The sequence below is a fragment of the Geotrypetes seraphini genome, chromosome 9, assembly GCF_902459505.1.
Source record: "Geotrypetes seraphini chromosome 9, aGeoSer1.1, whole genome shotgun sequence".
NCBI lineage: Eukaryota > Metazoa > Chordata > Amphibia > Gymnophiona > Dermophiidae > Geotrypetes > Geotrypetes seraphini.
The window spans coordinates 178584838-178608711 of NC_047092.1; the positions used below are offsets into that span (position 1 = coordinate 178584838).

At 45.6% G+C, this 23874-nt stretch overlaps 1 protein-coding gene across 1 annotated transcript in view; it reads right to left on the reverse strand.

Moving 5' to 3' along the window:
• KNG1 (kininogen 1) overlaps nt 1-23874 on the reverse strand; it is a 41158-nt gene that overhangs the window by 16531 nt on the left and 753 nt on the right. Inside the window, exons 2-7 of the mRNA XM_033959091.1 lie at nt 18703-18816; nt 16066-16153; nt 14723-14895; nt 13915-14022; nt 10649-10730; nt 3961-4112 (exon numbers count right to left, since the gene is read on the reverse strand). Of these exons, the coding sequence (XP_033814982.1) occupies nt 3961-4112; nt 10649-10730; nt 13915-14022; nt 14723-14895; nt 16066-16153; nt 18703-18816 (717 nt within the window). The remainder of the gene's footprint in view (nt 1-3960; nt 4113-10648; nt 10731-13914; nt 14023-14722; nt 14896-16065; nt 16154-18702; nt 18817-23874) is intronic.

The following is a 23874-nucleotide window of genomic DNA, read 5'->3' on the forward strand; positions in this document are numbered from 1 at the left end:
CCAGCAGCGTGTCTGATTTTAAGGCCAAATGGGATAGACACGTGGGATCTATTCACTGAGTTAGGTGGGGGAGGGTCATTGGGGTGGGCAGACTAGATGGGCCGTGGCCCTTATCTGACGTCTATTTCTATGTTTCTATGTATGTTTCTATCGTCCAGGTAAACTTATGCACAGGAAGGCTGAATGTGCCTCTCTTGGATAGGTGCAATTGACTTGTTTTCACGTCCTAGCAACATGATAATCATCATCAAGTTTTCGTGGTAGAATACAAAAGTAGATTGCCGGGCCTTTCTTCTGCACAGTATAAATTCCATGTTGTCGCTGTTGTCACATCAATGGCGATCCTCCGCCTCCAACAAGGCCCACATTAGGCTTACCAGATTTTCCCGAAGGAAAATTTGGACCCATGGCCATGCCCCAAGCCTGCCCAGTTTCACCCGCCCCCCCCCCCCAGCCCCACCCCCTTAACCTGTTTCTGCATCGGGGCAGCATCCGCAGATGCAGTGCAGTGATGCTGCACGTGGGCGTGTGATGTCGCCGCATTGCATCCGCGTGTTTGCGGATGCCATCCCGACGTCGGAAGCTTTTCAAAACCCAGACAAAGTGCCGGGTTTTGATAAGCCATCCGGACCCCCGGACATATCCTCAAAAGGAAGACATGTCCGGGATAATCTGGACGTCTGATAACCCTGGCCCAGATGGGTGATACTGTTGGTACCTTGTTAGTCTGACATCTCCGCTGAAACCTGTCCGCCTTGGGAGGCCCTGCTGGTAGTGAAACAACTGCCGGCATAGCTTTCAGCTTCTCAAATGCACCCAAGCCCATATACCGTGACTGGAGGCCACATTCTTTTTTTAATAAAAGCTTATTTTTCCATGTAAAACACTGATCTATCCCCACTCCCTCTAGTGCAGTGGTCGGCAAACCGCGGCTCGTGAGCCACATGCGGCTCTTTAGCCACTTGAGTGCAGCTCACAGCTCAGCTAGCTAGAGCAGGGATGCCCAACCTGCTTCCCTTCCCCGTAAAGAGGACGCTGAAGCGTCGGGCCGACCAACCTTCGCTGCCTGGCTGGCTCGGAACTTCCTCTCTGACGTTAGAATTGACATCAGGTGGGAAAGGTTGGTCGGCCCGGCGCTTCAGCATCCTCTTTACGGGGAAGGGAAGAAGGGAGAGCTCAGAACTCGGCAGTGGCCTGTTCCCCGATGCTGGCTGTGGCAGCTTATTCCCCGCCGGCGGCCTGTTCCCCAATGACGGTGGCTTGGGTGAGGGCAGGGAGAAAGAAAGAAAGGGGGGAAGGGAGACAGAAAAAAAGAAGGGAGAAGGGAGACAGAAAGATAGGGAGATAGACAGAAAGGGGGCATGGAGAGAGAAAGATAGGGAGACAGACAGAAAGGGGGCATGGAGAAAGAAAGAAAGAAAGAAGGGGGCAGGGTGAAAGAAAGAAAAAGTTGGGAGAGATAATGAGGTCTGGAGGAGAGGAAGCAAGCAGGAGGCTGAAAGAAGGGAAGAAATATTGGATGCACAGTCAGAAGAATAAAGTGCAACCAGACAACAAAGGTAGGAAAAATGTGTCCATTTTGAGAATTTATATCTGCTGTCTATATTTTGCACTATGGCCCCCTTTTACTAAACCGCAATAGTGGTTTTTAGCGCAGGAAGCCTATGAGCATTGAGAGCAGCGGAAGGCATTCAGCGCAGCTCCCTGCACTAAAAAACGCTATCACGGTTTAGTAAAAGGGAAGGGGGTATATGTGTCTATTTTTGTATAGTTGTTATTGAGGTGACATTGCATAAAGTCATCTGCCTTGACCTCTTTGAAAACCCGTGGAATATAAATGATAATTAACATTTTCTCTGCTTTGTGTTTTTAAAAATTTAATTGTTGGTAGATCATTTTGACTTGGGAGGGAAGCTGCTGAAAGACATCTAGTAATCCTTGCAGGTTTGACTGTGCAGGGAATTATTTTTGTAAAACCATGTTTTGTTATGTGACTAGCATTATTTAGACTTTAGTTTCTATGAATGAATAGAATGAAAATGATATAAAATTGCTTGCTTGTTTTTAATGCGTGCGCTGAAGGGAAGTGGAGAGAGAGTTGGCCGAGGACATTGAAGGGAAATGGGGAAGAGAAAGTGGGGAGAAGACACTGATTTATAAATTGACCATTGTACAGAATATTGTTTCTTTTTATACTTTAATATAATAAATTCAGTATAAAACTATTCGAGGCTTGTGTGGATGGGATCAGATGGTTTGCAGGAACGGGAACTGAGCTCACGGGGACGGGACGGGGACGGAGACAGATTTTTTCCCCATGTCATTCTCTAGGCTCTCACACAACAATACACTCAATAAATATGCCAAAAATCCTATAATAGTAACAACAAAGAGGCACAACCAGTCACAACAGGGTTTGGATGGGGGACGCTCAGAATAAGCAATAGTCCTAGCCTGAAGCAACTCCACTGAAGAAGTAAAGGGCGCTCTCAGTGTGAACCATCAGCAATGGGAGCAAGAGCTCCGATGCTTCACTTCCGGGCTGAGGCGGGAAGCCTCCACCACCACACCATCATTGAGCCCCCTATGTGTATATAATAATAAAAAACACCTATAATAAGGCCCTAAATAAATAATGCAATCCAAACCAACCCGTGAGCAATTTAAACTCAATCGGTGGAGATACAAACTGAGCGACCCCCACACAAACCCTGCCAGCCGAAACCCGCCAAGCTAACTACAAAGCAATATCAAACCATAATTAAACTGAATCAAAATTATACTTATCCAAACCAAACTGCCACAATGAAAACGCCAGGAGCCGAAGTTCAACCAAGCTGGTTTCGGGGAGGAGCCCTTCTTCAGGAACCAAGCCCCCGACCACAAACCAAAAACAAAAAATGAAAAAAATGCCGAAAACGAAGCGGGACGGCTGGCAGCCCTCCCTCCAGCCGTCCCGCTTCGTTTTCGGCATTTTTTTCATTTTTTGTTTTTGGTTTGTGGTCGGGGGCTTGGTTCCTGAAGAAGGGCTCCTCCCCGAAACCAGCTTGGTTGAACTTCGGCTCCTGGCGTTTTCATTGTGGCAGTTTGGTTTGGATAAGTATAATTTTGATTCAGTTTAATTATGGTTTGATATTGCTTTGTAGTTAGCTTGGCGGGTTTCGGCTGGCAGGGTTTGTGTGGGGGTCGCTCAGTTTGTATCTCCACCGATTGAGTTTAAATTGCTCACGGGTTGGTTTGGATTGCATTATTTATTTAGGGCCTTATTATAGGTGTTTTTTATTATTATATACACATAGGGGGCTCAATGATGGTGTGGTGGTGGAGGCTTCCCGCCTCAGCCCGGAAGTGAAGCATCGGAGCTCTTGCTCCCATTGCTGATGGTTCACACTGAGAGCGCCCTTTACTTCTTCAGTGGAGTTGCTTCAGGCTAGGACTATTGCTTATTCTGAGCGTCCCCCATCCAAACCCTGTTGTGACTGGTTGTGCCTCTTTGTTGTTACTATTCTCTAGGCTCTGCCACGAATCGATTTCGACTATGTGCGGGCGAGCGGGGTGTCAGTCGGGTTGACGTAGCCATCATAGCGCAAGCGGGCGTGGGGTATTTCTCTCAAAAGAAATCTTAATCATTGTAGTGGTGATCTTTGTCTCTTTTGACTAATGAGTTTGCCTTCCACTGCTCTAGTGCAATCTTTGCCACCACAGATCTTCAGCTGGGAGCCCTAAACCAGAGCTCCCTTTGGACCTGGGAACGCTGCCTCTCTAGAATTGGGAATCAGACAGATCCTCTGCATGGTAGCATATGGGCTTCCTATTGAGCTGGCCCCAGGCAATTTTGTTCATGTAATCTAGGATGCAAATGTCTAAGATACATCAGCAATAAGTATATTCCTGACATTGAAGGATAAATAACAAGTTAATTCATTTAGAAAATACTGTATTTGAAAATGAAATATGAACCTGTGTTTTGGCTTCATATATTTGTGCAAGGTCAAAGAGGTGGACATCATCAAGTTTTGAATTAATCATCACAATGGCATATGTCAGAGGCTTCTGAAGATCTGGGCTGTTAAAGTCCACTGGAACTGTGCAGTCACGGCAAATATTGTCCTCTGAAAGAAAAATTTCAAATTCTTCAATCCAAGAGCAATTTATTTATTTAGTAATATTTAAACTCACTGTACCACTATGAAAAGCACTAGCTTTAAGTATAAAACAAGAAAACACAAAATATTACAATATAACAAAATCAAGCATTAGATTATAAGCTCTTCAGATCAGGGACCGTGTATTGAATGTTAAATCAATTTAAAAAAACTCCTAAAAGCAGCAGTTACATAATCCAGCAACCTACTCCCATAGGTAACCTGAGCAACAGCCTGGACATTCAGGGCCTCTGGAATTTCATCAAATTTGATTCCATTCTAATGTCCAATGGAGCTTATTCCAAACAGTAGATGCTGTGCAGATAAACACAGTTTTTGTTATAGATACATGGCTAACAGACTCATCTGCTGGCAGCTCTACAGACTTTGCTGTGATGAACATAATCTATGATCTGCAATTAGAGAATGACACGGGGATAAATTATTCCTCGTCCCCATAGGAACTCATTTTCCTGTCCCGTCCCTGTGAGTTCTGTCCCTGCCCCGTTCCTGCAAACTCTGTCCTCATCTGCGCAAGCCTCAAACACTTTCAAATCCTAAGTAGCAACATTCTAGAGCTTAAATTGTGATGTCATAATGCCTCACTCCACCAATGCCTAAGCTCCGTCCTCATCTGCACAAGCCTCAAACACTTTTAAATCCTAAGTAGCAACATTCTAGAGCTCAGATTGTGATGTCATAATGCCTCATTCCATCAATGCCTAAGCTCCGTACTCATCCGCACAAGCCTAAAAAACTTGAAAATCCTAAGTAGCAACATTCCAGAGCTCAGAATGTGATGTCATAATGCCTCATTCCACCAATGCCTAAGCTCCGTCCTCATCTGCACAAGCCTCAAACTCTTTAAAATCATAAGTAGCAACATTCTAGAGCTCAGATTGTGATGTCATAATGCCTCATTCCACCAATGCCTAAGCTCCGTCCTCATCTGCACAAGCCTCAAACTCTTTAAAATCATAAGTAGCAACATTCTAGAGCTCAGATTGTGATGTCATAATGCCTCATTCCACCAATGCCTAAGCTCCGTTCTCAACTGCGCAAGCCTCAAACACTTTCAAATCATAAGTGTTTGAGGTCTGTGCAGTTAAGGCAAAGCTTGCAGAAATGGGACAGGGACTGTGACAAAACTTGCGGGGACGAAACGTGGAAATTGAGTTCCTACGGGGATGGGGAAAAATTTGTCCCCGTGTCATTCTCTACCTGCAATGTACGACCAAACAAACCAGGATAGATAGGATAGTGCCAGGTCGTAAAACATTTAAAAGCAAGAATTAACACCTTAAATCTCATTCTCCCATTTCACTGTCAGTGTAACTTAATAAAATATTTTATTTATTTAATAAAAAAATTATCTCTTGCAGCATCCTACAATTCTACGCAAAATCAAACATTAAAAATAAATAACATTCAGGAAAACACTTTCTGGAATAAAAGAAGTAAAATGATCTGTTTATCTAGCGCCCCCTAGCTATTTATTGGCAGTAATGCGGACAAGCTGCAATCTATTGATTAAAGATTTTACCCCCCCCCCTTTACAAAACCGCAGAAGCGTGTTTTAGCGCAGGCTGGCACGCTGAAGCTCTGTGCTGCTCCCAACGCTCATAGAGTTCCTATGAGCGTTGGGAGCAGCAGAGCACTTAGAGCACCGGCCTGCGCTAAAAACCGCTTCTGCAGTTTTGTAAAAACGGGGGGGGGGGGAGGGGGGGTTGAGAGGCCCCAAAATGACACAGTTCAGTAATCGAGTCTACTGAGCACGTATGATGGGAGCGCCATCTCTAAATCATCCAGATCCAATTATGGGGCCTGGGGCTATGGGAGGGAACGTGGCATGGGCGAGACATGAGCAGGGGGTGGGCAGGGCATGTGTGGAAATGGGTGGGGCACGATGGGGAGTGGGCGTGGTGTGGGAAGAGAGTGGGCATGGTTCAACCCGCAAGTGAACGCTGATTGGTCAATCCATAGCTTGACAGCTGTCAATCATTTTGACATGAGACATACCCATTATACTACTGTGGGCTCTATAATGTGTGGACTCCTAGCTGTATAGAAAAACACATTCCTATGGGGATGTTTAGATCAGGGGAGGAAAAAAAATACAAGTGCATTTGATTTTTGGACATAGGCTTCCCCTCCCCCCATTCTCTGCTGCAGGTGCAAAGCATGCTGATACCAAAACTGCTCCCTAATTCTATAAACATGTGCACTCAAATTTCTGACTAGTACGCCAATTTGCACGGGTAAGTTATAAAGGCAGTTGCAGTGCAACATAGGCCAGGATTCACTAACCTGCCCAATCGGGCCCGATCCAGGCAGGTCCAATGAATTCAGGAAACAAAAATATCCAGATGGGTGTGATCGGAGGAACGCCCCCATCTGTCTGCACGGCTCGCGCATGCGTGATCGCGCAGACCCGTCCCAGCTGCAACTTATTTTTTTAACTTTAAACTTTTGCAGCTCGTGGGTTTTATCCGCTTTGGGTTAAACCCACGGGCTTGCACAGGCAGTCGGGGTAGACATGTTCGGGGCAGGCAGGCAGGCATGTTCGGGCCTGACTCTCCTGCTTCCATGCGGCAGCAGCAGCCTCTTTCCTCCTTCCCTTCAGTGCGAGCCCGTGGGTTTAAAGCGGGGCTGCACTGCGTCGTGCAGCCCCGCTTTAAACCCGGGGGCTCGCACTGGAGGGAAGGCAGCAGAGCCAGGAGGAGCAGAGAGGACATGTCAGGCAGGCATTCGGGGCAGGCAAGCCCAGGGGGTGCAGGACCGCGAGAGCCGGGGCAGGCAGATCGAAACAGGCAGATCAGGGCTGCAGGAGGCGTTCGGGGCTGCAGGAGATCGGGGCTGGCAGGGCAGAGAGCAGGGCTTCAATAGAGCAGGAGAGTTGGAAGGACGTTTCCAACTGCTCCCCAGCAGTCGCATCTTCCGTTGATCGGCCAGCCCTGTCAGATGTGAAATTTTGTGTAGTGAATCGGGTCGCTGTCCAATTTGCATGCGTTTCTCCTCATTTGCATGCACAGATTCGAAGCGGATCGCAGGAGAGGGAAGTGAATCAGGCCGGAGGGAAATTTGCTCGTTAAGGGGTCACAAACCGATCGGTACACGATCGGTTTGCTTAGTGAATCTTTAGCCCTTAATTAGCTAATTGACTGTTAATTGGCTATAATTAGCCTTAATTGACGCTAATTGGCAACAATTAGCCGTTCTGTGTGTACCTGCCCGTACTTGCTATTGTATAAGGTGAATGCTCAAATTCCAGAGTGTGGACTTGAGAGAGGCATAGGCAGTCAGGGGCGGGTCAAGCAGGTTATTAGACCATAACATAACATAACTTTATTCTTCTACACCGCCACAATCAGATGATTTCTAGGCGGTTTACACCGAAGAAAGCTGGACAATCAGCAAAGTACAATATAGCAAAAGTACACCATATTTCTTAAGAATAGTCAGAGTAGAAATATTGTTATTAATATAACTTCTATTTAGGAAATGAATTTATCAAACAATACATTCTTAATTTCTTTCCGAAATGCGCCGTAAGACAGCCTTACTACCTTCCTAGTTTTATTTTCCATCTTGCTGTTTGATATTTTGCTCTTGGCCCCCCTCGGCGTTTTTTCCGTTTGGCAGGATTACCAAGATCAGCAGTTTTTTTCCGCTTAAAAGAGACCGGATCTGACGTCAGCCGCCGTCGATTCCTCGTGAGTTGTTGGAACGCAAAAGAAGAATCTCCTGCTGTAAGTTTTGTAACTCTTTTGGTTGGTACAAGAGATACAGGGCTCCTTTTTACGAAGCCGCGTTAGCGGTTTAACGCGCGCTAAACTGCCGGCCGTGCTAGACGCTAACGCCAGCATTGCGCTGGTGTTAGTTCTAGCCGCGTAGCGCGCGCTAAAAAGCTGCGTGCGCTAAAACCACTAACGCGGCTTCATAAAAGGAGCCCATAGATTTTTAGTAGAGTTATCAAGTGTTTTATAGAAGCTTTTTACACGGTAGTGATCTTCTCTGGTGCTTATGGGAACTGAATATATTTCTTGAATTTTTAGAATTCTTAAACCGGGAGCCTCGACCCTGAAGAAAAAATGAAACACGGCATGTCGCTGGAGGCGCTCCCATGACTTATTCTAAGATAAGTCTTTTCTGTATAAGTTCTTAGAAATATTTATTGGTAGTGTGTTTGCACAAATAATAAGAAGAAAAAATTATATAAATAAAGGATCATAGCAACATAGAAAAAAGCAGCAGAAAAGGGCTATAGCCCACCAAGTCTGCCCATTCCAAGTATCCCCTCCCCTGAATTTACTCCCTTAAAGATCCCACGTGAGTATCCCATTTTCTCTTAAAATCCATCACGCTGCTGGCCTTTATCACCTGGAGTGGGAGTCTGTTCCAATGATCCACTACTCTTTCGGTGAAGAAGTACTTCCTGGAGTCGCCATGAAACTTCCCTCCCCTGATCTTCAGCGGATGCCCTCTGGTGGTCGAGGGTCCCATGAGCCAGAAGATATCATCTTTTGACTCGATGCGTCCCGTGATGTACTTATATGTTTCAATCATATCTCCCCGTTCTCTTCTTTCCTCAAGTGAGTACAGCCGCAATTTTTTAAATCTTTCTTCATACGGGAGATCCTTGAGCCCCAAGACCATCCTGGTGGCCGTTCGCTGAACCGACTCGATCCTCAGCACGTCCTTTCGGTAGTGCGGTCTCCAAAACTGAACACAGTACTCCAAGTGAGGCCTCACCATGGCTCTGTACAACGGCATCATAACTTCAGGTCTCCTGCTGACGAAACCTCTGCGGATACACCCCATCGTTTGTCTTGCCCTGGAGGAAGCCTTCTCCACTTGATTGGCAACCTTCATGTCCTCGCTCATGATCACCCCTAGGTTGCGTTCCGCCGTGGTCCTAACCAAGGTCTCACCATTTAGTAGATAAGTTCTACGCGGGTTTCTCTTACCCAGGTGCATTTCTCCTTATAATAATAATAATAATTTTATTCTTGTATACCGCCATACCCAGCGAGTTCTAGGCGGTTCACATCAATTAAATTAGGATCCGTGATGACATGCAGATTTACAACATTTTTTCAGAGATTGAGCGCTCTATAAAAAGGATGAATAGCCAACTGAGGATTCTACAGAAAAAAAGCACTGCTATTTATTTAATAAAAGTAGGATTAATGTGATGAACTATTGTAACATTATAGATCTTTACTGGGCTGTGAGTGTGTGAATTTGGTTATAGAATACTAACTTGCAGGGGTCCTTTTATCAAGGCGTGGTAGGGGTTTAACACGCAGTATACCACACGTTAAACCGCCTGCCGCGCTAGTCGCTAACGCCTCCATTGACGAGGCGTTATTTTTTTGGCTTGCCGCAGGGCTTAGCACGTGATTAAATGTCCGACGCACTAACCCCGCTAGCGCACCTTGATAAAAGGAGCCCTTAGATACCTAGCTCAGGGGTGGGCAGACTTTTTGACTCGTGGGCCACAATGGGTTCTTAAATCTAAACGTCATAGCATAAAAGGTTGTGGTTTTTCAAAGGTAGCAAAGCATGAAAACGTAAGGAAAAAAAAAAAAAAAATTTAACAAACCACTGCGTCAGGGCTCTGCATAAAAGAAGAGAAAAACGAAAGACCAAAACTTTCAAAACATACTTTTCCAAAGGTAACGTTTACTGCCTGAAGTGTAAGAGACGCTGCCAAGAGTCCATGGGGTAAGGTCTAACGTGACGCCCCAGCGTCTATTTGAACGCTACGCCTCAAGCCAATCACGTCGTCACTCACACATGATAGGCTCACTCGGATCCTCAAACTTGAAAGAGAGTGCGTGAACTGCTGATGTAAGCACCCTCCCTCTACTGGGTAAACACAGGCATTGCAGGGAGAATGCAAAACGAATGTAGTTTATTAATAAAATTTAGACAAATTTGGCGGGCCGGATTAAAGACCTAAACCGGCACTAATGTGTCCAAGCCTGACCTAGCTGCTTACACTTACCCAAATCTGTGAGCTGGCATAAATGCGTGTACCTAGGGTTAGGCACGTAAATGTAGACAACGCTAGCATTCCATAATAGCAGTTGCGCTAAATTTTGGCAAGCTTTTGAGAATTTACCCCTTTGTGAGCCGAAGATAACTACTAGTGAAGTTCCTTCCTTTCCGTTCGCATACCGCTGTTTTGTAACCTGAAAATGGTTTGAATGCCATTATTTCCCTGGGCATGTCTTCCTTTTGAGGACATGTCTGGGGATCCGGATGGCTTTTCAAAACCCGGCACTTTGTCCGGGATTGGAAAAGCTTCTGGCAACGAGCGACGTCGGGATGGCATTCACGCCCGACGTCGCTCGTTGCTCGTGCAGGTCGTGGGGGGTGGGCCTGGAGGCGGGATGGGGTGTGGCCGTCTGGGATGGGGCAGGCCTAGGGGCGGGGCCATGGAAAATCTGAGAACCCTAGTTTGAATAAATATCTCCAAATCAGATATTGTCTCCTACCTAGTTTACTGCATTCCTGAGTAAAATCATTAATGGTGGTCTGAGGAGCTACATGCACCGTTGCTTTGCATTCATGAGATTCCTGTTAAAAAAAAAAAAAGTCAAGTAGAAAGAAAGATCATTGGTTTCTAGATAGGAGTAGAGAACATTTTCAAGGGATGATAGCACAAGGTAATGGGATTTTTCCACTTACAGATAGAAAGCTCAAGAGCTATTATTATTACGAAACATTTTAAACAATGCCATGTGAAGGAAGGGCCCCTGTTCTGTAGAGTATACTTTAAGTATAAACTAAGCATGAAGTATAGTCATAAAATAAACAGGTTTCTTAAAATTTGCACAGTAAACAACCCTCCACCCCGCCCTTACCACCCTACACAGCAAGAATGTGAGCCTGAAAAACTATCACTGCTCCAAGTCAGACATTCAAAAGTCTACTCTGGGCATGCGGAGTAAGATCCATCCAAAAATGTTCCCAGATCATCTGAAAGCGACATCCCGGACCCCCATCCAGAGTGGTAAAGTGTCTACGCTCCAAGGAGGCTCGGACGATCATCAAAGACCTCCAATGACATAGAAACATAGAAAATGGTGGCAGAAAAGGGCCATAGCCCATCGAGTCTGCCCATTCCAAGTATCCACCCCCCTGAATTTACTCTCTTAAAGATCCCACGTGAAGAGAAAATGGGATGCTCACGTGGGATCTTTAAGAGAGTAAATTCAGGGGGGTGGATACTTGGAATGGGCAGACTCGATGGGCTATGGCCCTTTTCTGCCACCATTTTCTATGTTTCTATGTCATTGGAGGTCTTTGATGATCGTCCGAGCCTCCTTGGAGCGTAGACACTTTACCACTCTGGATGGGGGTCCAGGATGTCGCTTTCAGATGCTCTGGGAACATTTTTGGATGGATCTTACTCCGCATGCCCAGAGTAGACTTTTGAATGTCTGACTTGGAGCAGTGATAGTTTTTCAGGCTCACATTCTTGCTGTGTAGGGTGGTAAGGGCGGGGTGGAGGGTTGTTTACTGTGCAAATTTTAAGAAAACTGTTTATTTTCTTCTTTTTGCATGCATGCACTTTGATATTGAATATATATATTTCAACATAAACTAAGCATGAAGAAAGAAATCCCTCCCTCCCTCCCTTTAACTGGAAGTGTATAAGAAATGAAGTATGGTAAGAATTAATCACACCATACCTTCAAATTTTAAAATGTGTTGCAAAAGCATCTAAAAGGACCCCAAATTTCCTTAAATTTTCGGGTTTCACCCTTTTGTTCTGCCAATATTTTCTCAAATGTATAGTACATACATGGAGGGGCATAATCAAAAGAAACGTCCAAGTCCGTTTTGGCCTAACTCACAAGTCGTCCAAAGTCAGACACGGGAAAAGGTCCATTTTCAAAAAAAATCCATCCAGCATATTTTTTTTAATTGAAAATCCTCCAGACCGCTAAGTCATCCATCTTTATACCCCATTTTCGTCCAAAAACTCATCCAAGTCAAAAACGCCTAGAAAAATACCTTTTGGACGTGGAAGGGGCCAGAAAAGTAAGGGACTAGACACCCAGATATGGCAACAGAGTAGTGGGGCACCTTACAGGGCACTGCTGTGAACTTCACAAAAAGGGTGCCACATAAACATCTCACAACAGCTCCCTTATAGGTCCCCAAAACACCCCCAGAATCTACTAGACCCATCTATCTACCACTCCAATAGCCCTTATAGCTGCAGGAGCCACTTATATGGCAGTACAAAAGGGTTTGGGTTTTTTTTGGGGGGTGCACATGTTTCTCCATGAATGCAGTGATTAGAGTGGCTTATGGGCCTGGGTCCTCCTCTCCATGGTTCACTAACCCACCTCCAAGACCACTTAAGCCACCTCTGTGCAGCTCTATTAGGCTTTCCTATGATTGGCTGCCAGGTGCTGATGTTCTGGAGACAGATATGTAAAATTGTAATTATGTTTTTTATGGGGGTGGGGGGTCAGTGATCACTGGGGCTGTGTGTGAGAGTCTGTACTTTGTGTCTGCAGTGCTTATCCGGTCACTTTGGATACCTTTTGTGGACTTAGACCTGGTTATAGATGGCCTAAGTCACAACGTCCAAGTTCCGTCTAGGCAGTGTTGTAAAACGTTTGGTTATACATGCAGTACGATTAAGTCCCATGTCCCGCCCAAATCCCGCCCTCACCACTCCTCCTAAAACGCCCCTTTTAGCTCTGGTCATTCAGCAGCACTGTGAAGGCCTAAGTCGTTTTTAAATACGTCTAAAACCCCGTTTGATTATCGACACTTGGGCGTTTTTTGTAACTGATCGTCCAAGTGTCGATTTAGGCCGGTTTTTAGACATTTTTCTGTTTCGATTATGAGCCCCATAGGGTTTCCCACCAGAATGGTACATTTAATCTATCCCATTGTTTCAAATTCCTTATTATCATTTGCAAAGCGACTCCAGTCATAATCAGAAGGAGTTTATCCATTTGTTTTTAAGCGGGCTCTTATTCATAATTGAAGTTCCAAACAATATTATTCCATAAGACAATGGTATGGGAACTCCAAGAATAAGAATTATCTTGCTCCAAATAGACTTCCAAAAATCTAAAATTAAAGGGCATTGAAATATAAGATGCCGACAGACATTGAGAACACAAGGGACACAAAGGACAAATGGACCTGAGCAGTGGCCTAAAAAGGGTGAGCGGCGCACCTGCCCCCTTCCCTTTCCTCGTACCTTTATAGCTTCTCTGACGTAAGCAGCATGTGGCACACGTCGGTGTCAGCTCCCCCTTTGACGTCACTTCCTAGGTGCGGGTCCCGGAACTGATGTCGGAGAGAGCGCCGATGCCAACGCGGGTAGCAACCTCGCGTTGGGGAAAGGCACGGGGGAAGGCAAAGGGTGCACGTGCGCGGCAAGGAGAGCAGCGGGAAGCGAGGGAACGAGCGAGTGGGCGGGGAGGAGGAGGGGTGCTGCCGTGCCCTTAGGAAGACCATGCCCGGGGCGGACCGCCCCCCTCCGCACCCGCCTTACGACGCCACTGGACGTGAGGACAGACATGGCGGTGGATCAATGGATCTTTGCCTTCTAAATTTAGAGGGAGAGACCACTGAGAGGGGTGGGGGTGGGTCTAGAGACAGGATGTGAGTAGGTCTATATGTTTCTGCTGCTGGGGGGTGTTGAGAATGTGGACATGGTGGTCAATTTAATGCAGAGCATTAAACGATGTTATAAGTAGTTGTCGTCATCTTGTTATGCATCACTTACACCATCCTTCAGGAGCTTACACTCGGGATTTAATTCTGAATAGTCGTTCTTGGAGCAATTTGTTTCCTGGACTGTGTAGTAAATTACGTACAACCATCCATTCACCACCTTTAAGAAAGATCAAATTCAGAACATATGTATTAAGTCGCCTTCCACTGTTAACGTCAAACATGTTAGCTAGCTGTATTACGCCCTGATCGTTTGAATTCTTCTCTTTTCTGCTTTCAGCTATGATTTCAGTTAAGCGCAGGAGACCTGATGAATCAATCGTGTTAGAAATCAAAGAAAGCTTAAAGACCGTGGAGGTGACGGCTACCACCAGCTCTCCTATATAATTATCACTATAGAATTCATGACCAATATACAGTACATTTGAAATTATTTGGATTTAGCTTATGTATGGTAACCATTAGATAGATTGTGAGCCCACCAGGACAAACAGGAAAAAAACGCTTGAGTACCAGAATAAATTCATGTAAACCATTCTGAGCTCCCCTGGGAAAATGGTATAGAAAATTGAATAAATAAATAAAAATTTAGGCTAGCGATTTCTTGGCCTAAATGAGTGTACTTAAGGTAGACACCTACTGGCGTCTAAGTGAAACCATGCCCAAATTCTACCTCGAATCTGCCCCCTAACCACACCTACTTGCTGGTATGTATCTAGACGTAGACGTCTACTTCAAATCCCAGTGCTTCTCCTTCCCTTTTACTGCCACCCACTGTGATGCATTAACCTGCTGGTGATAGTCTCCCCATTTCTGCCACATGTGACTTTGAGATGAGCTTTGGGATGTGAAATACAAACCTGTCTAGTAGCATATTTTACTTCTTTGATTATAAAAACGGAGGGATGTTGACTGTCATTGTTAAATTTCTCAATGCCATGTTTCAAATGATCCTGAAGGTCCATACTGTTGGCTGGTATGGGTTTTGGACATCCACGACATGCATACAACAAGTTGGTCACAGGGCTTTCCGCTTAAAGAAAGAAAGAAAGAAAAAAATTTTGAAACTGTGGCAGTATTCCTGCTTCAGGGGGACGTGGTTGGCCCTATTGGATGAATGGCTAATCTTTATTCATAAGCGAGCTGGGAGCACAGAATAATTTAGTATTTAACTTTCTCTACTATTATTACATAAAATACACATGAGAGTACGCTAACAATGCAATAAATGATCTTTGCCAGAAGGGCACTCAACCACTCATACCATAATTAGGACCTCTGCTCACACTACATGGTTATTTATCCTTAGTTCTAACTCATTTTTAATTCCTTCATGGATATCACCTGCTACTGTTCATAACATCTTACACTTCTCCCTCCGTATCCACAGGGGTTAGTGGCAGAGCCGGCCTGCGAATATTAAAAAACCATGAATAATATTTGGGCCGGTTCTGCCCCTAACTCCCGCTTCCCCTCGGCTATTTTAAGCCCTGTAAACCCTTAAGCCTTACCTGGTGGTCTAGCGATCTTCCCACGCTCCTGCCCCGTGCAGATCGCTCACAGGAAATGGCTGCCTTACTCCCATCGTAGTCTCGAGAGATTACGGGAGCTCAAGGCAGCCATTTCCTATGAGCGATCTGCACAGGGCAGGAGCATGGGAAGATCGCTCCTGCCCCGAAAACCCGCTAGACCAGTGGTTCTCAACCCTGTCCTGGGGACCCCCCAGCCAGTCGAGTTTTCAAGATATCCCTAATGAATATGCATGAGAGAGATTTGCATATCTGTCACTTCCATTATATGCAAATCTCTCTCATGCATATTCATTAGGGATATCTTGAAAACCCGACTGGCTGGGGGGTCCCCAGGACAGGTTTGAGAACCACTGTGCTAGACCAACAGGTAAGGCTTAAGGGGGGGGGGGGGGTTACAGGGCTTAAAATAGCCCGAAAATTTTATGGTTTTTTTTTGTTTTAAAATTGCGAATAACCGAATCTGCAGATGCTGAAACCGTGGATTCGGAGGGGGAAGTGAATAATGGGAGAGAGACACGTGTCTCAGGAGCTTTATTGAATGATGTCACTGACATGTATCTGGCTAGAAAAGCACACCCATTAGAACCTGTTAATGGGCTATGTGTGGTGTTCCTAAAATTTGCACTCCATGTTATAGAATAGCTGATGGCTGTGTGGATTTTCCTCTGTACCTGGATTAATTCTGCAGTCCTGGTAGAGAACTTCAACAATTTTTTCAGGTTCATTGATGTGAACCTGGGCAGTACATTGGCCTCTTTGCTAGGAAGACAGAGACAGAAAATGTTTTACATTTTTTACAGTAGTTCTCATTTCACTCAGAAGAGTTTCCAACCCGAAATAGATCCGTTAGACAACGGAAACTAAGGGAGTAGTTATCAAGGTGTATTATGGCCATTCAAAAAAATTTATCCAGATATCTTAACTCTTCCCCTTGTCCTTTCCCCTCCCTTGTAAATCCCCACTCAAAGTCACACCCTCTCTTGTAATCTCCTCTCTCCAAAGTATCAACCATGTATACTAGAGAATGACATGGTGACAAAATTCATCACCATTCCCGACCCTGCGGATAACCGCGGAAAATAATCCCATGTCATTTTCTAGTGTCTATTTCAACCTCGGTCCTTCTACACCAGCATTCTTCAAAGCAAAGCTTGCGGGTCAGTGGTTGTGGCCATTCATACTCTGATTCTTATGGGAGCCAAGGATAATGAAGCCATTGTGACATCACTGATGTGATTGGCTCTTAGGCACTGGTGGAATGAGGCATTATGACATCACAATATCTGCTCTGGATACCAGAGACTGTCATTCTGTAGTGTCTGTTTCAACCTCGGTCCTTCTACACCAGCATTCTTCAAAGCAAAGCTTGTGGGTCAGTGGTTGTGGCCATTCATACTCTGATTCTTATGTGAGCCAAGGATAATGAAGCCATTGTGACATCACTGATGTGATTGGCTCTTAGGCACTGGTGGAATGAGGCATTATGACATCACAATATCTGCTCTAGATACCAGAGACTGTCATTCTGTAGTGTCTGTTTCAACCTCGGTCCTTCTACACCAGCATTCTTCAAAGCAAAGCTTGTGGGTCAGTGGTTGTGGCCATTCATACTCTGATTCTTATGGGAGCCAAGGATAATGAAGCCATTGTGACATCACTGATGTGATTGGCTCTTAGGCACTGGTGGAATGAGGCATTATGACATCACAATCTCTGCTCTGGAATGTTGCTGCTCAATCTCAGCATTCTTCAAAGCATAGCTTGCGGGTCAGTGGTTGTGGCCATTCATACTCTGATTCTTCCCTCTCTCCTTAAAGAATGACACGAAGATGGTTTCCCGCGGTTATCCATGGGGACGGGGACGGTGATGAATTTTGTCACCGTGTCATTCTCTAATGTATACAGCTCCCTTAAATTGCAAATCTCATGGAAATGTCCAGTTAGCTTCTTTGTAATCTGCCTAGAACTGCAAGGTATGAGCGGAATAGAAGTCACAAATGTAATGTAATGTAATACATGCTATTTGCCCCTTAATATGCATTAATTTGTCACAACATGTGTTAGTGTAAGGTACTGTACATGCAAAACATCTTATGGTCAATATTCAGCCTGTGATGGTCAGTATTTTAAAAAATATTGTCTGCAAGCCACATAAAACAGGTGTCTCAGCCTCTCTGACCTACTCCTCCCCTCCCCCAGATGATGATAGTCGAGTAGTGCAGCAGTGGACCAGGTACAAAGCCTGGATAGAGTGGCACATTATCTGGATAGTCGCAGTCCATGAGAGTGGCCTTAGGGATCTGGCCATTCATAGTTTTAGGCATCCCAGAATGCAATGGGAAGGAGGCCTAAGTCTCCGGTTGGCCCAAGTGCCTAAAGCATTCTATGAGAGGGGCCTTAGGTGCCTGGGCCAATTAATGCCATAGGCCCCTCCCCGGTGCATCCCAAGATGCACCGGGAAGGGGAAGGCCTGCCATTTAGAAGAGGCAGATCTGCCGGCCAGAAGATGTGTGCATCCCTCCAACCGACCTTCTACAAAAGGTACGGGGAGGGTGGGTTTCAGGAGGGAGATGTTTGAGGGGTTGCCGGCAGGAGGGATTGGGGATCCCTCCTGCCAGGGATGTTGGGGGAGGTGCCGGCAGGAGGGTTTGGGCATCCCTCCTGTTAAGGATGTTTGGGGGAAGTGCCGGCAGGAGGGTTTGGGCATCCCTCCTGCCGGGGATGTTAGAGGGTGTTGGCGGCAGGAGGGATTGGGCATCATTCCTGCCGGGGATGTTAGCAGGGGGAAGGAGGGGTGGTGCCGCCATTAGAGTGGGCATCTCTCCTGCCGGTTCATTTGCGGTGGGGTTCGGGGGTTCCCTGCCATAGCTACTCTCAGACAATCATGCAGGGGAATTCCTCCCTCCCCATCAGCTGAGCGGCAGGGAGTCCCCAAAGCTGCAATTCTGTAACCGGCACCCAGAACGCTGAGCTGATGGGGGAGGGGAGAATTTCCCTGCCACGATCGGCTGCTGCAGTCTAGGCAAAGATAGGCAGCTGAAATGTAGGCCAGGGTTTCCCAGGCCTACATTTCAGCCGCCTCTCAAGGCATGATTCGCGGCTGGGTAGCCGCTTTAGGATTGCCTAATGCCCCTTTGGGAATTGGCCACACCTACTTTGGTATTCCACAGCCTAAAGCGTGATTCCAGCGGCCATATCAGCTGCCTTTTATTTAGCCGTCGGTAGGTGTCGGCCATGTAACTTCATCACCTGTATGACCAGGTTTCTTAATGGGTGCTATGTATGCTTTCAGATAACTCAAAACTTACGGCCTCGGCCTCTGGTTTGTAATCACATTCTTGCCATGATTTGCCACCCTGGGCTTCACACGTGGTTTCAAAGACCTTGTAAATCACAGTGTATGTGTCATTGCCAGCTGTAGCCTGTGAAGAAAGGGAAGGGCAGTGAAAGAGAAAGAGAGCAGAGATAGCTTAAGGAACCACATCCTGTACTTAGGTCTGCCCTATGCCAACTTTCTGCCCTTGAGATTCAGTTCCTTAAATATAGCAGTGTGAAGGCTCACATACAAAATCATTTTTGGGGTAATTCTCATGTCGGCTATGAAGGTCAGATTATTTAGACAGAAATACGGTATTTGCCCCTAAATGAAAATATGAAAATTAGGGTAGAGTATTTCCATTTGTTACTGTGAAAATATAAGTCATTTGGCATGTTTCCCTTCCAGCACTTAATTCACAGTTTTTTTATGAAATTTATGGTTACCACAGAATTTATCTCCATGACACCATATATTATTTTTGACTCTCTTATACAAATCACTTATACCACATTTTACTTTTATACATTTTAATTTACTTTTAGGTTATATTATTTTAATTCGATGGGACCCCTGATGAAGGCGTGTTTACCGAAACACAGACCTTGTCGGATCCCTTGGTATGGTACAAGGTGGTAACATTAACCGCATTTATGATCTTGAATTAAATAAATGTAGCCTGCATCTTTGTACATAGGTCTGCAGTTCTCTTTTTGTTTCTAAAAAGTGCCGTAAAACATTTGTAAGAAAAATGTGAAGTTACTTTTTCAGTCGCTCCGCAGTGGGGAAGCAGGGTAAGAAGAAATGTCATTCGGAGATCAAACGTATACCAAGGGCTCCTTTTCGAAGGTGCACTAGCGTTTTTAGCGCGCGCTAGCTGAAAAACGACTTCCTGCTCAAGAGGAGGCGGTAGCGGCTAGCGCACGTGGGATTTCGCATGTTAAGTCCCTAACGCACCTTCGTAAAAGGAGCCCTAAAATAATCTCAGAATTCACAGAGTAGTTATATACAGAATTTGGACATTCTGCAAGGAAAGTGGTGAAATTACCAATTCTAGCTATTTCATGACAAAATCCTAGAATAACACCATATGAATCTACTCTATTATATACTTTTTGAAACCACATCGTCTCACAGACCCAGAAATAGAGGCCGACCAAATTTCGGTTTTGGTTTCAGATTCGGCACCAATGACATCACAATATCTGCTCTGGATACCAGAGACTGTCATTCTGTAGTGTCTGTTTCAGCCTCGGTCCTTCTACACCAGCATTCTTCAAAGCAAAGCTCGAGGGTCAGTGGTTGTGGCCATTCATACTCTGATTCTTATGTGAGCCAAGGATAATGAAGCCATTGTGGCATCACTGATGTGATTGGCTCTTAGGCACTGGTGGAATGAGGCATTATGACATCACAATATCTGCTCTGGATACCAGAGACTGTCATTCTGTAGTGTCTGTTTCAACCTCAGTCCTTCTACACCAGCATTCTTCAAAGCAAAGCTCGAGGGTCAGTGGTTGTGGCCATTCATACTCTGATTCTTATGTGAGCCAAGGATAATGAAGCCATTGTGACATCACTGATGTGATTGGCTCTTAGGCACTGGTGGAATGAGGCATTATGACATCACAATATCTGCTCTGGATACCAGAGACTGTCATTCTGTAGTGTCTGTTTCAGCCTCGGTCCTTCTACACCAGCATTCTTCAAAGCAAAGCTCGAGGGTCAGTGGTTGTGGCCATTCATACTCTGATTCTTATGTGAGCCAATGATAATGAAGCCATTGTGACATCACTGATGTGATTGGCTCTTAGGCACTGGTGGAATGAGGCATTATGACATCACAATATCTGCTCTGGATACCAGAGACTGTCATTCTTTAGTGTCTATCTCAACCTCAGGGTATCATCATAGGTTAAAAAAAACCTCTGCTGTTCTTGTATTTATAGTTTTAAGTTTAATTTTCTGTTTTCATTTTGTTTAACTTTCACTCGATACTTTCAATGCATATTTCACAGAAGTCCGCTCATGGCCACAGAGTCAACCAAATCGTTACGAGCAGTGTTTTTTGAAGCGCTTCCCCCTGAAGAAGGTTATAGTTAGTGAAACGGATTGGTTTCCATCGGGAGTGTGTGGTGCAGTGGTTAGAGCACCCTGGGGTGGTGGGTTCAAATCCTGAATTGCTCCTTGTAACCCTGGGCAAGTCACTTAGGGCTAGATTCACCAAGCAAACTGATCGGTTTGCGACCCGATTTTACTCTGGCCCGATTCACTTACCTCTCTGCCGATCCAAATGAGGGGAACGGCATGCAAAGTAGGCAGGAACGTGATTCGCAAAACAAAATTTCGCGATCTGACTGGGCTGGCCGATCAACCCAAGAAGCGACTGCTGGGGACCAGTCGCAAACGTCCTTTCCGACTCTCCAGCTCCATTGAAGCCCTGCTCTCTGCTGCCCCAAATCTCTCCTGCCTGCCGCCCCAATGCTCAGCCCCGAATCTGTCCTGCCCGCTTCCCTGAATCGCTGCCCTGCTCTCTCCCGATTCGCCGCCCTGCTCTTCTCCGGATCTCTCCTGCCTGCCGCCTCGAATCTCTCCTGCTCTTCCCAGCACTGCGAGCCTATGGTTTTAACCCACGGGTTTAAAGTGGGTTAAAACCATGGGCTCGCTGGGCTACAAAAAAGTAAAGTAAAAAGTTAAAAAAAAAAAAAAAAGTCGCGGCTCAGAGGGGTCTTAGATGCATGCGCAAACCATCTGCAGATGGTCTGCGCATGCATTGGGATCACACACTAGCGATCCATGTCTGCAGATGGGGGCGTTCTTCCGATCACCCCCATTTGAATATTGACGGTTTGTGAATCCATCGGACCTGCCCGGATCGGACACGGATTGGTCACGATCGGGCAGGTTAGTGAACCTAGCCCTTAATCCCCCAGTGCCCCAGATACGGGACAGACGGGAAAAAATGCTTGAGTTCCTGAATAATTTGTAATCCGCATAGAATTGTAGGATATGTGGAATATAAATAATTAAGGCATATTATCTGTTGTAGCGTGCGCTACACGCTAACACATCTGTTATATTCTATGGATATTTTGGCGCTTAGTGAGCAATAATCTTTAGCGTGCGCTGAATCGACTAGCGCACCTGAATAAAAGAGGGGGGGGGGGGGTAAATAAATAAAAGCTCACGGGCTTTTACGCTTTTCTTTCATTTCTACAAGAGTAGAGGAATAGAGTGCCGTACAAGTTTGAATTTTAGCCAATTTCGTTTGATATATTTGGTTGACTCTGTGACCTTGAATGGACTTTAGTGAAATGTACATTGAAAAAATGGAGTGAAAGTTAAAAATACAACAGCAACAGAGGTTTTTTGACCCTTGAACTCCAAACAAAGTGTCTAGTGGGCCACTGGCGTGTTTTGAGGTCTTTTCTTCTGTTAATAAACAGAAGAAAACAATTCCAACAGTAGAAAAATTGGAAAATTGCAAGCCATGGAAATGAGGGTGAAATACTCAGGTGGATTAAAAACTGGCTGGAGCATAGGAAACAGAGAGTGGGGGTAAATGGACAATACTCGGACTGGAAGAGCGTCACCAGTGGGGTGCCGCAGGGCTCGGTGCTTGGACCCGTGCTCTTTAACATCTTTATAAATGATCTGGACATAGGTACAACGAGCGAGGTGATTAAATTTGTGGATGATACGAAGTTATTCAGAGTAGTAAAGACGCAAGGGGATTGCGAAGATCTGCAACGTGACATAATCAAGCTCGTGGAATGGGTATCGACATGGCAGATGAGGTTCAACGTGGATAAGTGTAAAGTGATGCATGCCGGTAACAAAAATCTCATGCACGAATACAGGATGTCCGGGGCGGTACTTGGAGAGACCTCCCAGGAAAGGGACTTGGGAGTTCTGATCGACAAGTCGATGAAGCCGTCCACACAATGTGCGGCGGCAGCAAAAAGGGCAAACAGAATGCTAGGAATGATAAAAAAGGGGATCACGAACAGATCAGAGAAGGTTATCATGCCATGGTACGCCCTCACCTGGAGTACTGCGTCCAGCACTGTTCGCCGTACATGAAGAAGGACACGGTACTACTCGAAAGGGTCCAGAGAAGAGCAACTAAGATGGTTAAGGGGCTGGAGGAGCTGCCGTACAGCGAAAGATTAGAGAAACTGGGCCTCTTCTCCCTCGAATAGAGATTGAGAGGGGACATGATCGAAACATTCAAGGTACTGAAGGGGATAGACTTAGTAGATAAGGACAGGTTGTTCACCCTCTCCAAGCTAGAGAGAACGAGAGGGCACTCTCTAAAGTTGAAAGGGGATAGATTCCGTACGAACGTAAGGAGGTTCTTCTTCACCCAGAGAGTGGTAGAAAGCTGGAACGCTCTTCCGGAGGCTGTTATAGGGGAAAACATCCTCCAGGGATTCAAGACAAAGTAGATAAGACAGGTTGTTCACCCTCTCCAAGGTAGAGAGAACAAGAGGGCACTCTCTAAAGTGAAAAGGGGATAGATTCCGTACAAACGTAAGGACGTTCTTCTTCACCCAGAGAGTGGTGGAAAGCTGGAACGCTCTTCCAGAGGCTGTTATAGGGGAAAACACCCTCCAGGGATTCAAGACAAAGTTAGACAAGTTTCTGCTGAACAAGAACATGCGCTGGTAGGGCTAGTCTCAGTTAGGGTGCTGGTCTTAGACCAGAGGGCCGCCGTGTGAGCGGACTGCTGGGCGTGATGGACCACTGGTCTGACTTAGCAGTGGCAATTCTTATGTAAAACAATTCCAACTTGTGGTCCAATCCCTAATCCTAGGCCTAATAGACTACTGCAACATACTATATCTCCCCTGCACAACAACAAAGATGAAACAACTCCAAACAATACAAAACACAGCCCTAAGACCTATCTACTCTTTGAAGAAATACGACCACATCACGGAGGCCTACCACGACTCATACTGGCTCCCAATACAAGCCAGAATACTATTCAAAGTTATAAACGGAAACAGCCCTTCCTACTGGAACAATCGACTAACTCATTCCACCTCAATCAGACACAGGAGAACTCACACAATATTCACACACCCACCAACCAAAAAGGTCAAACGAAGAAAAATGTATGACAACCTACTGGCCACTAGAGCAGCAAAACTGGACCGAC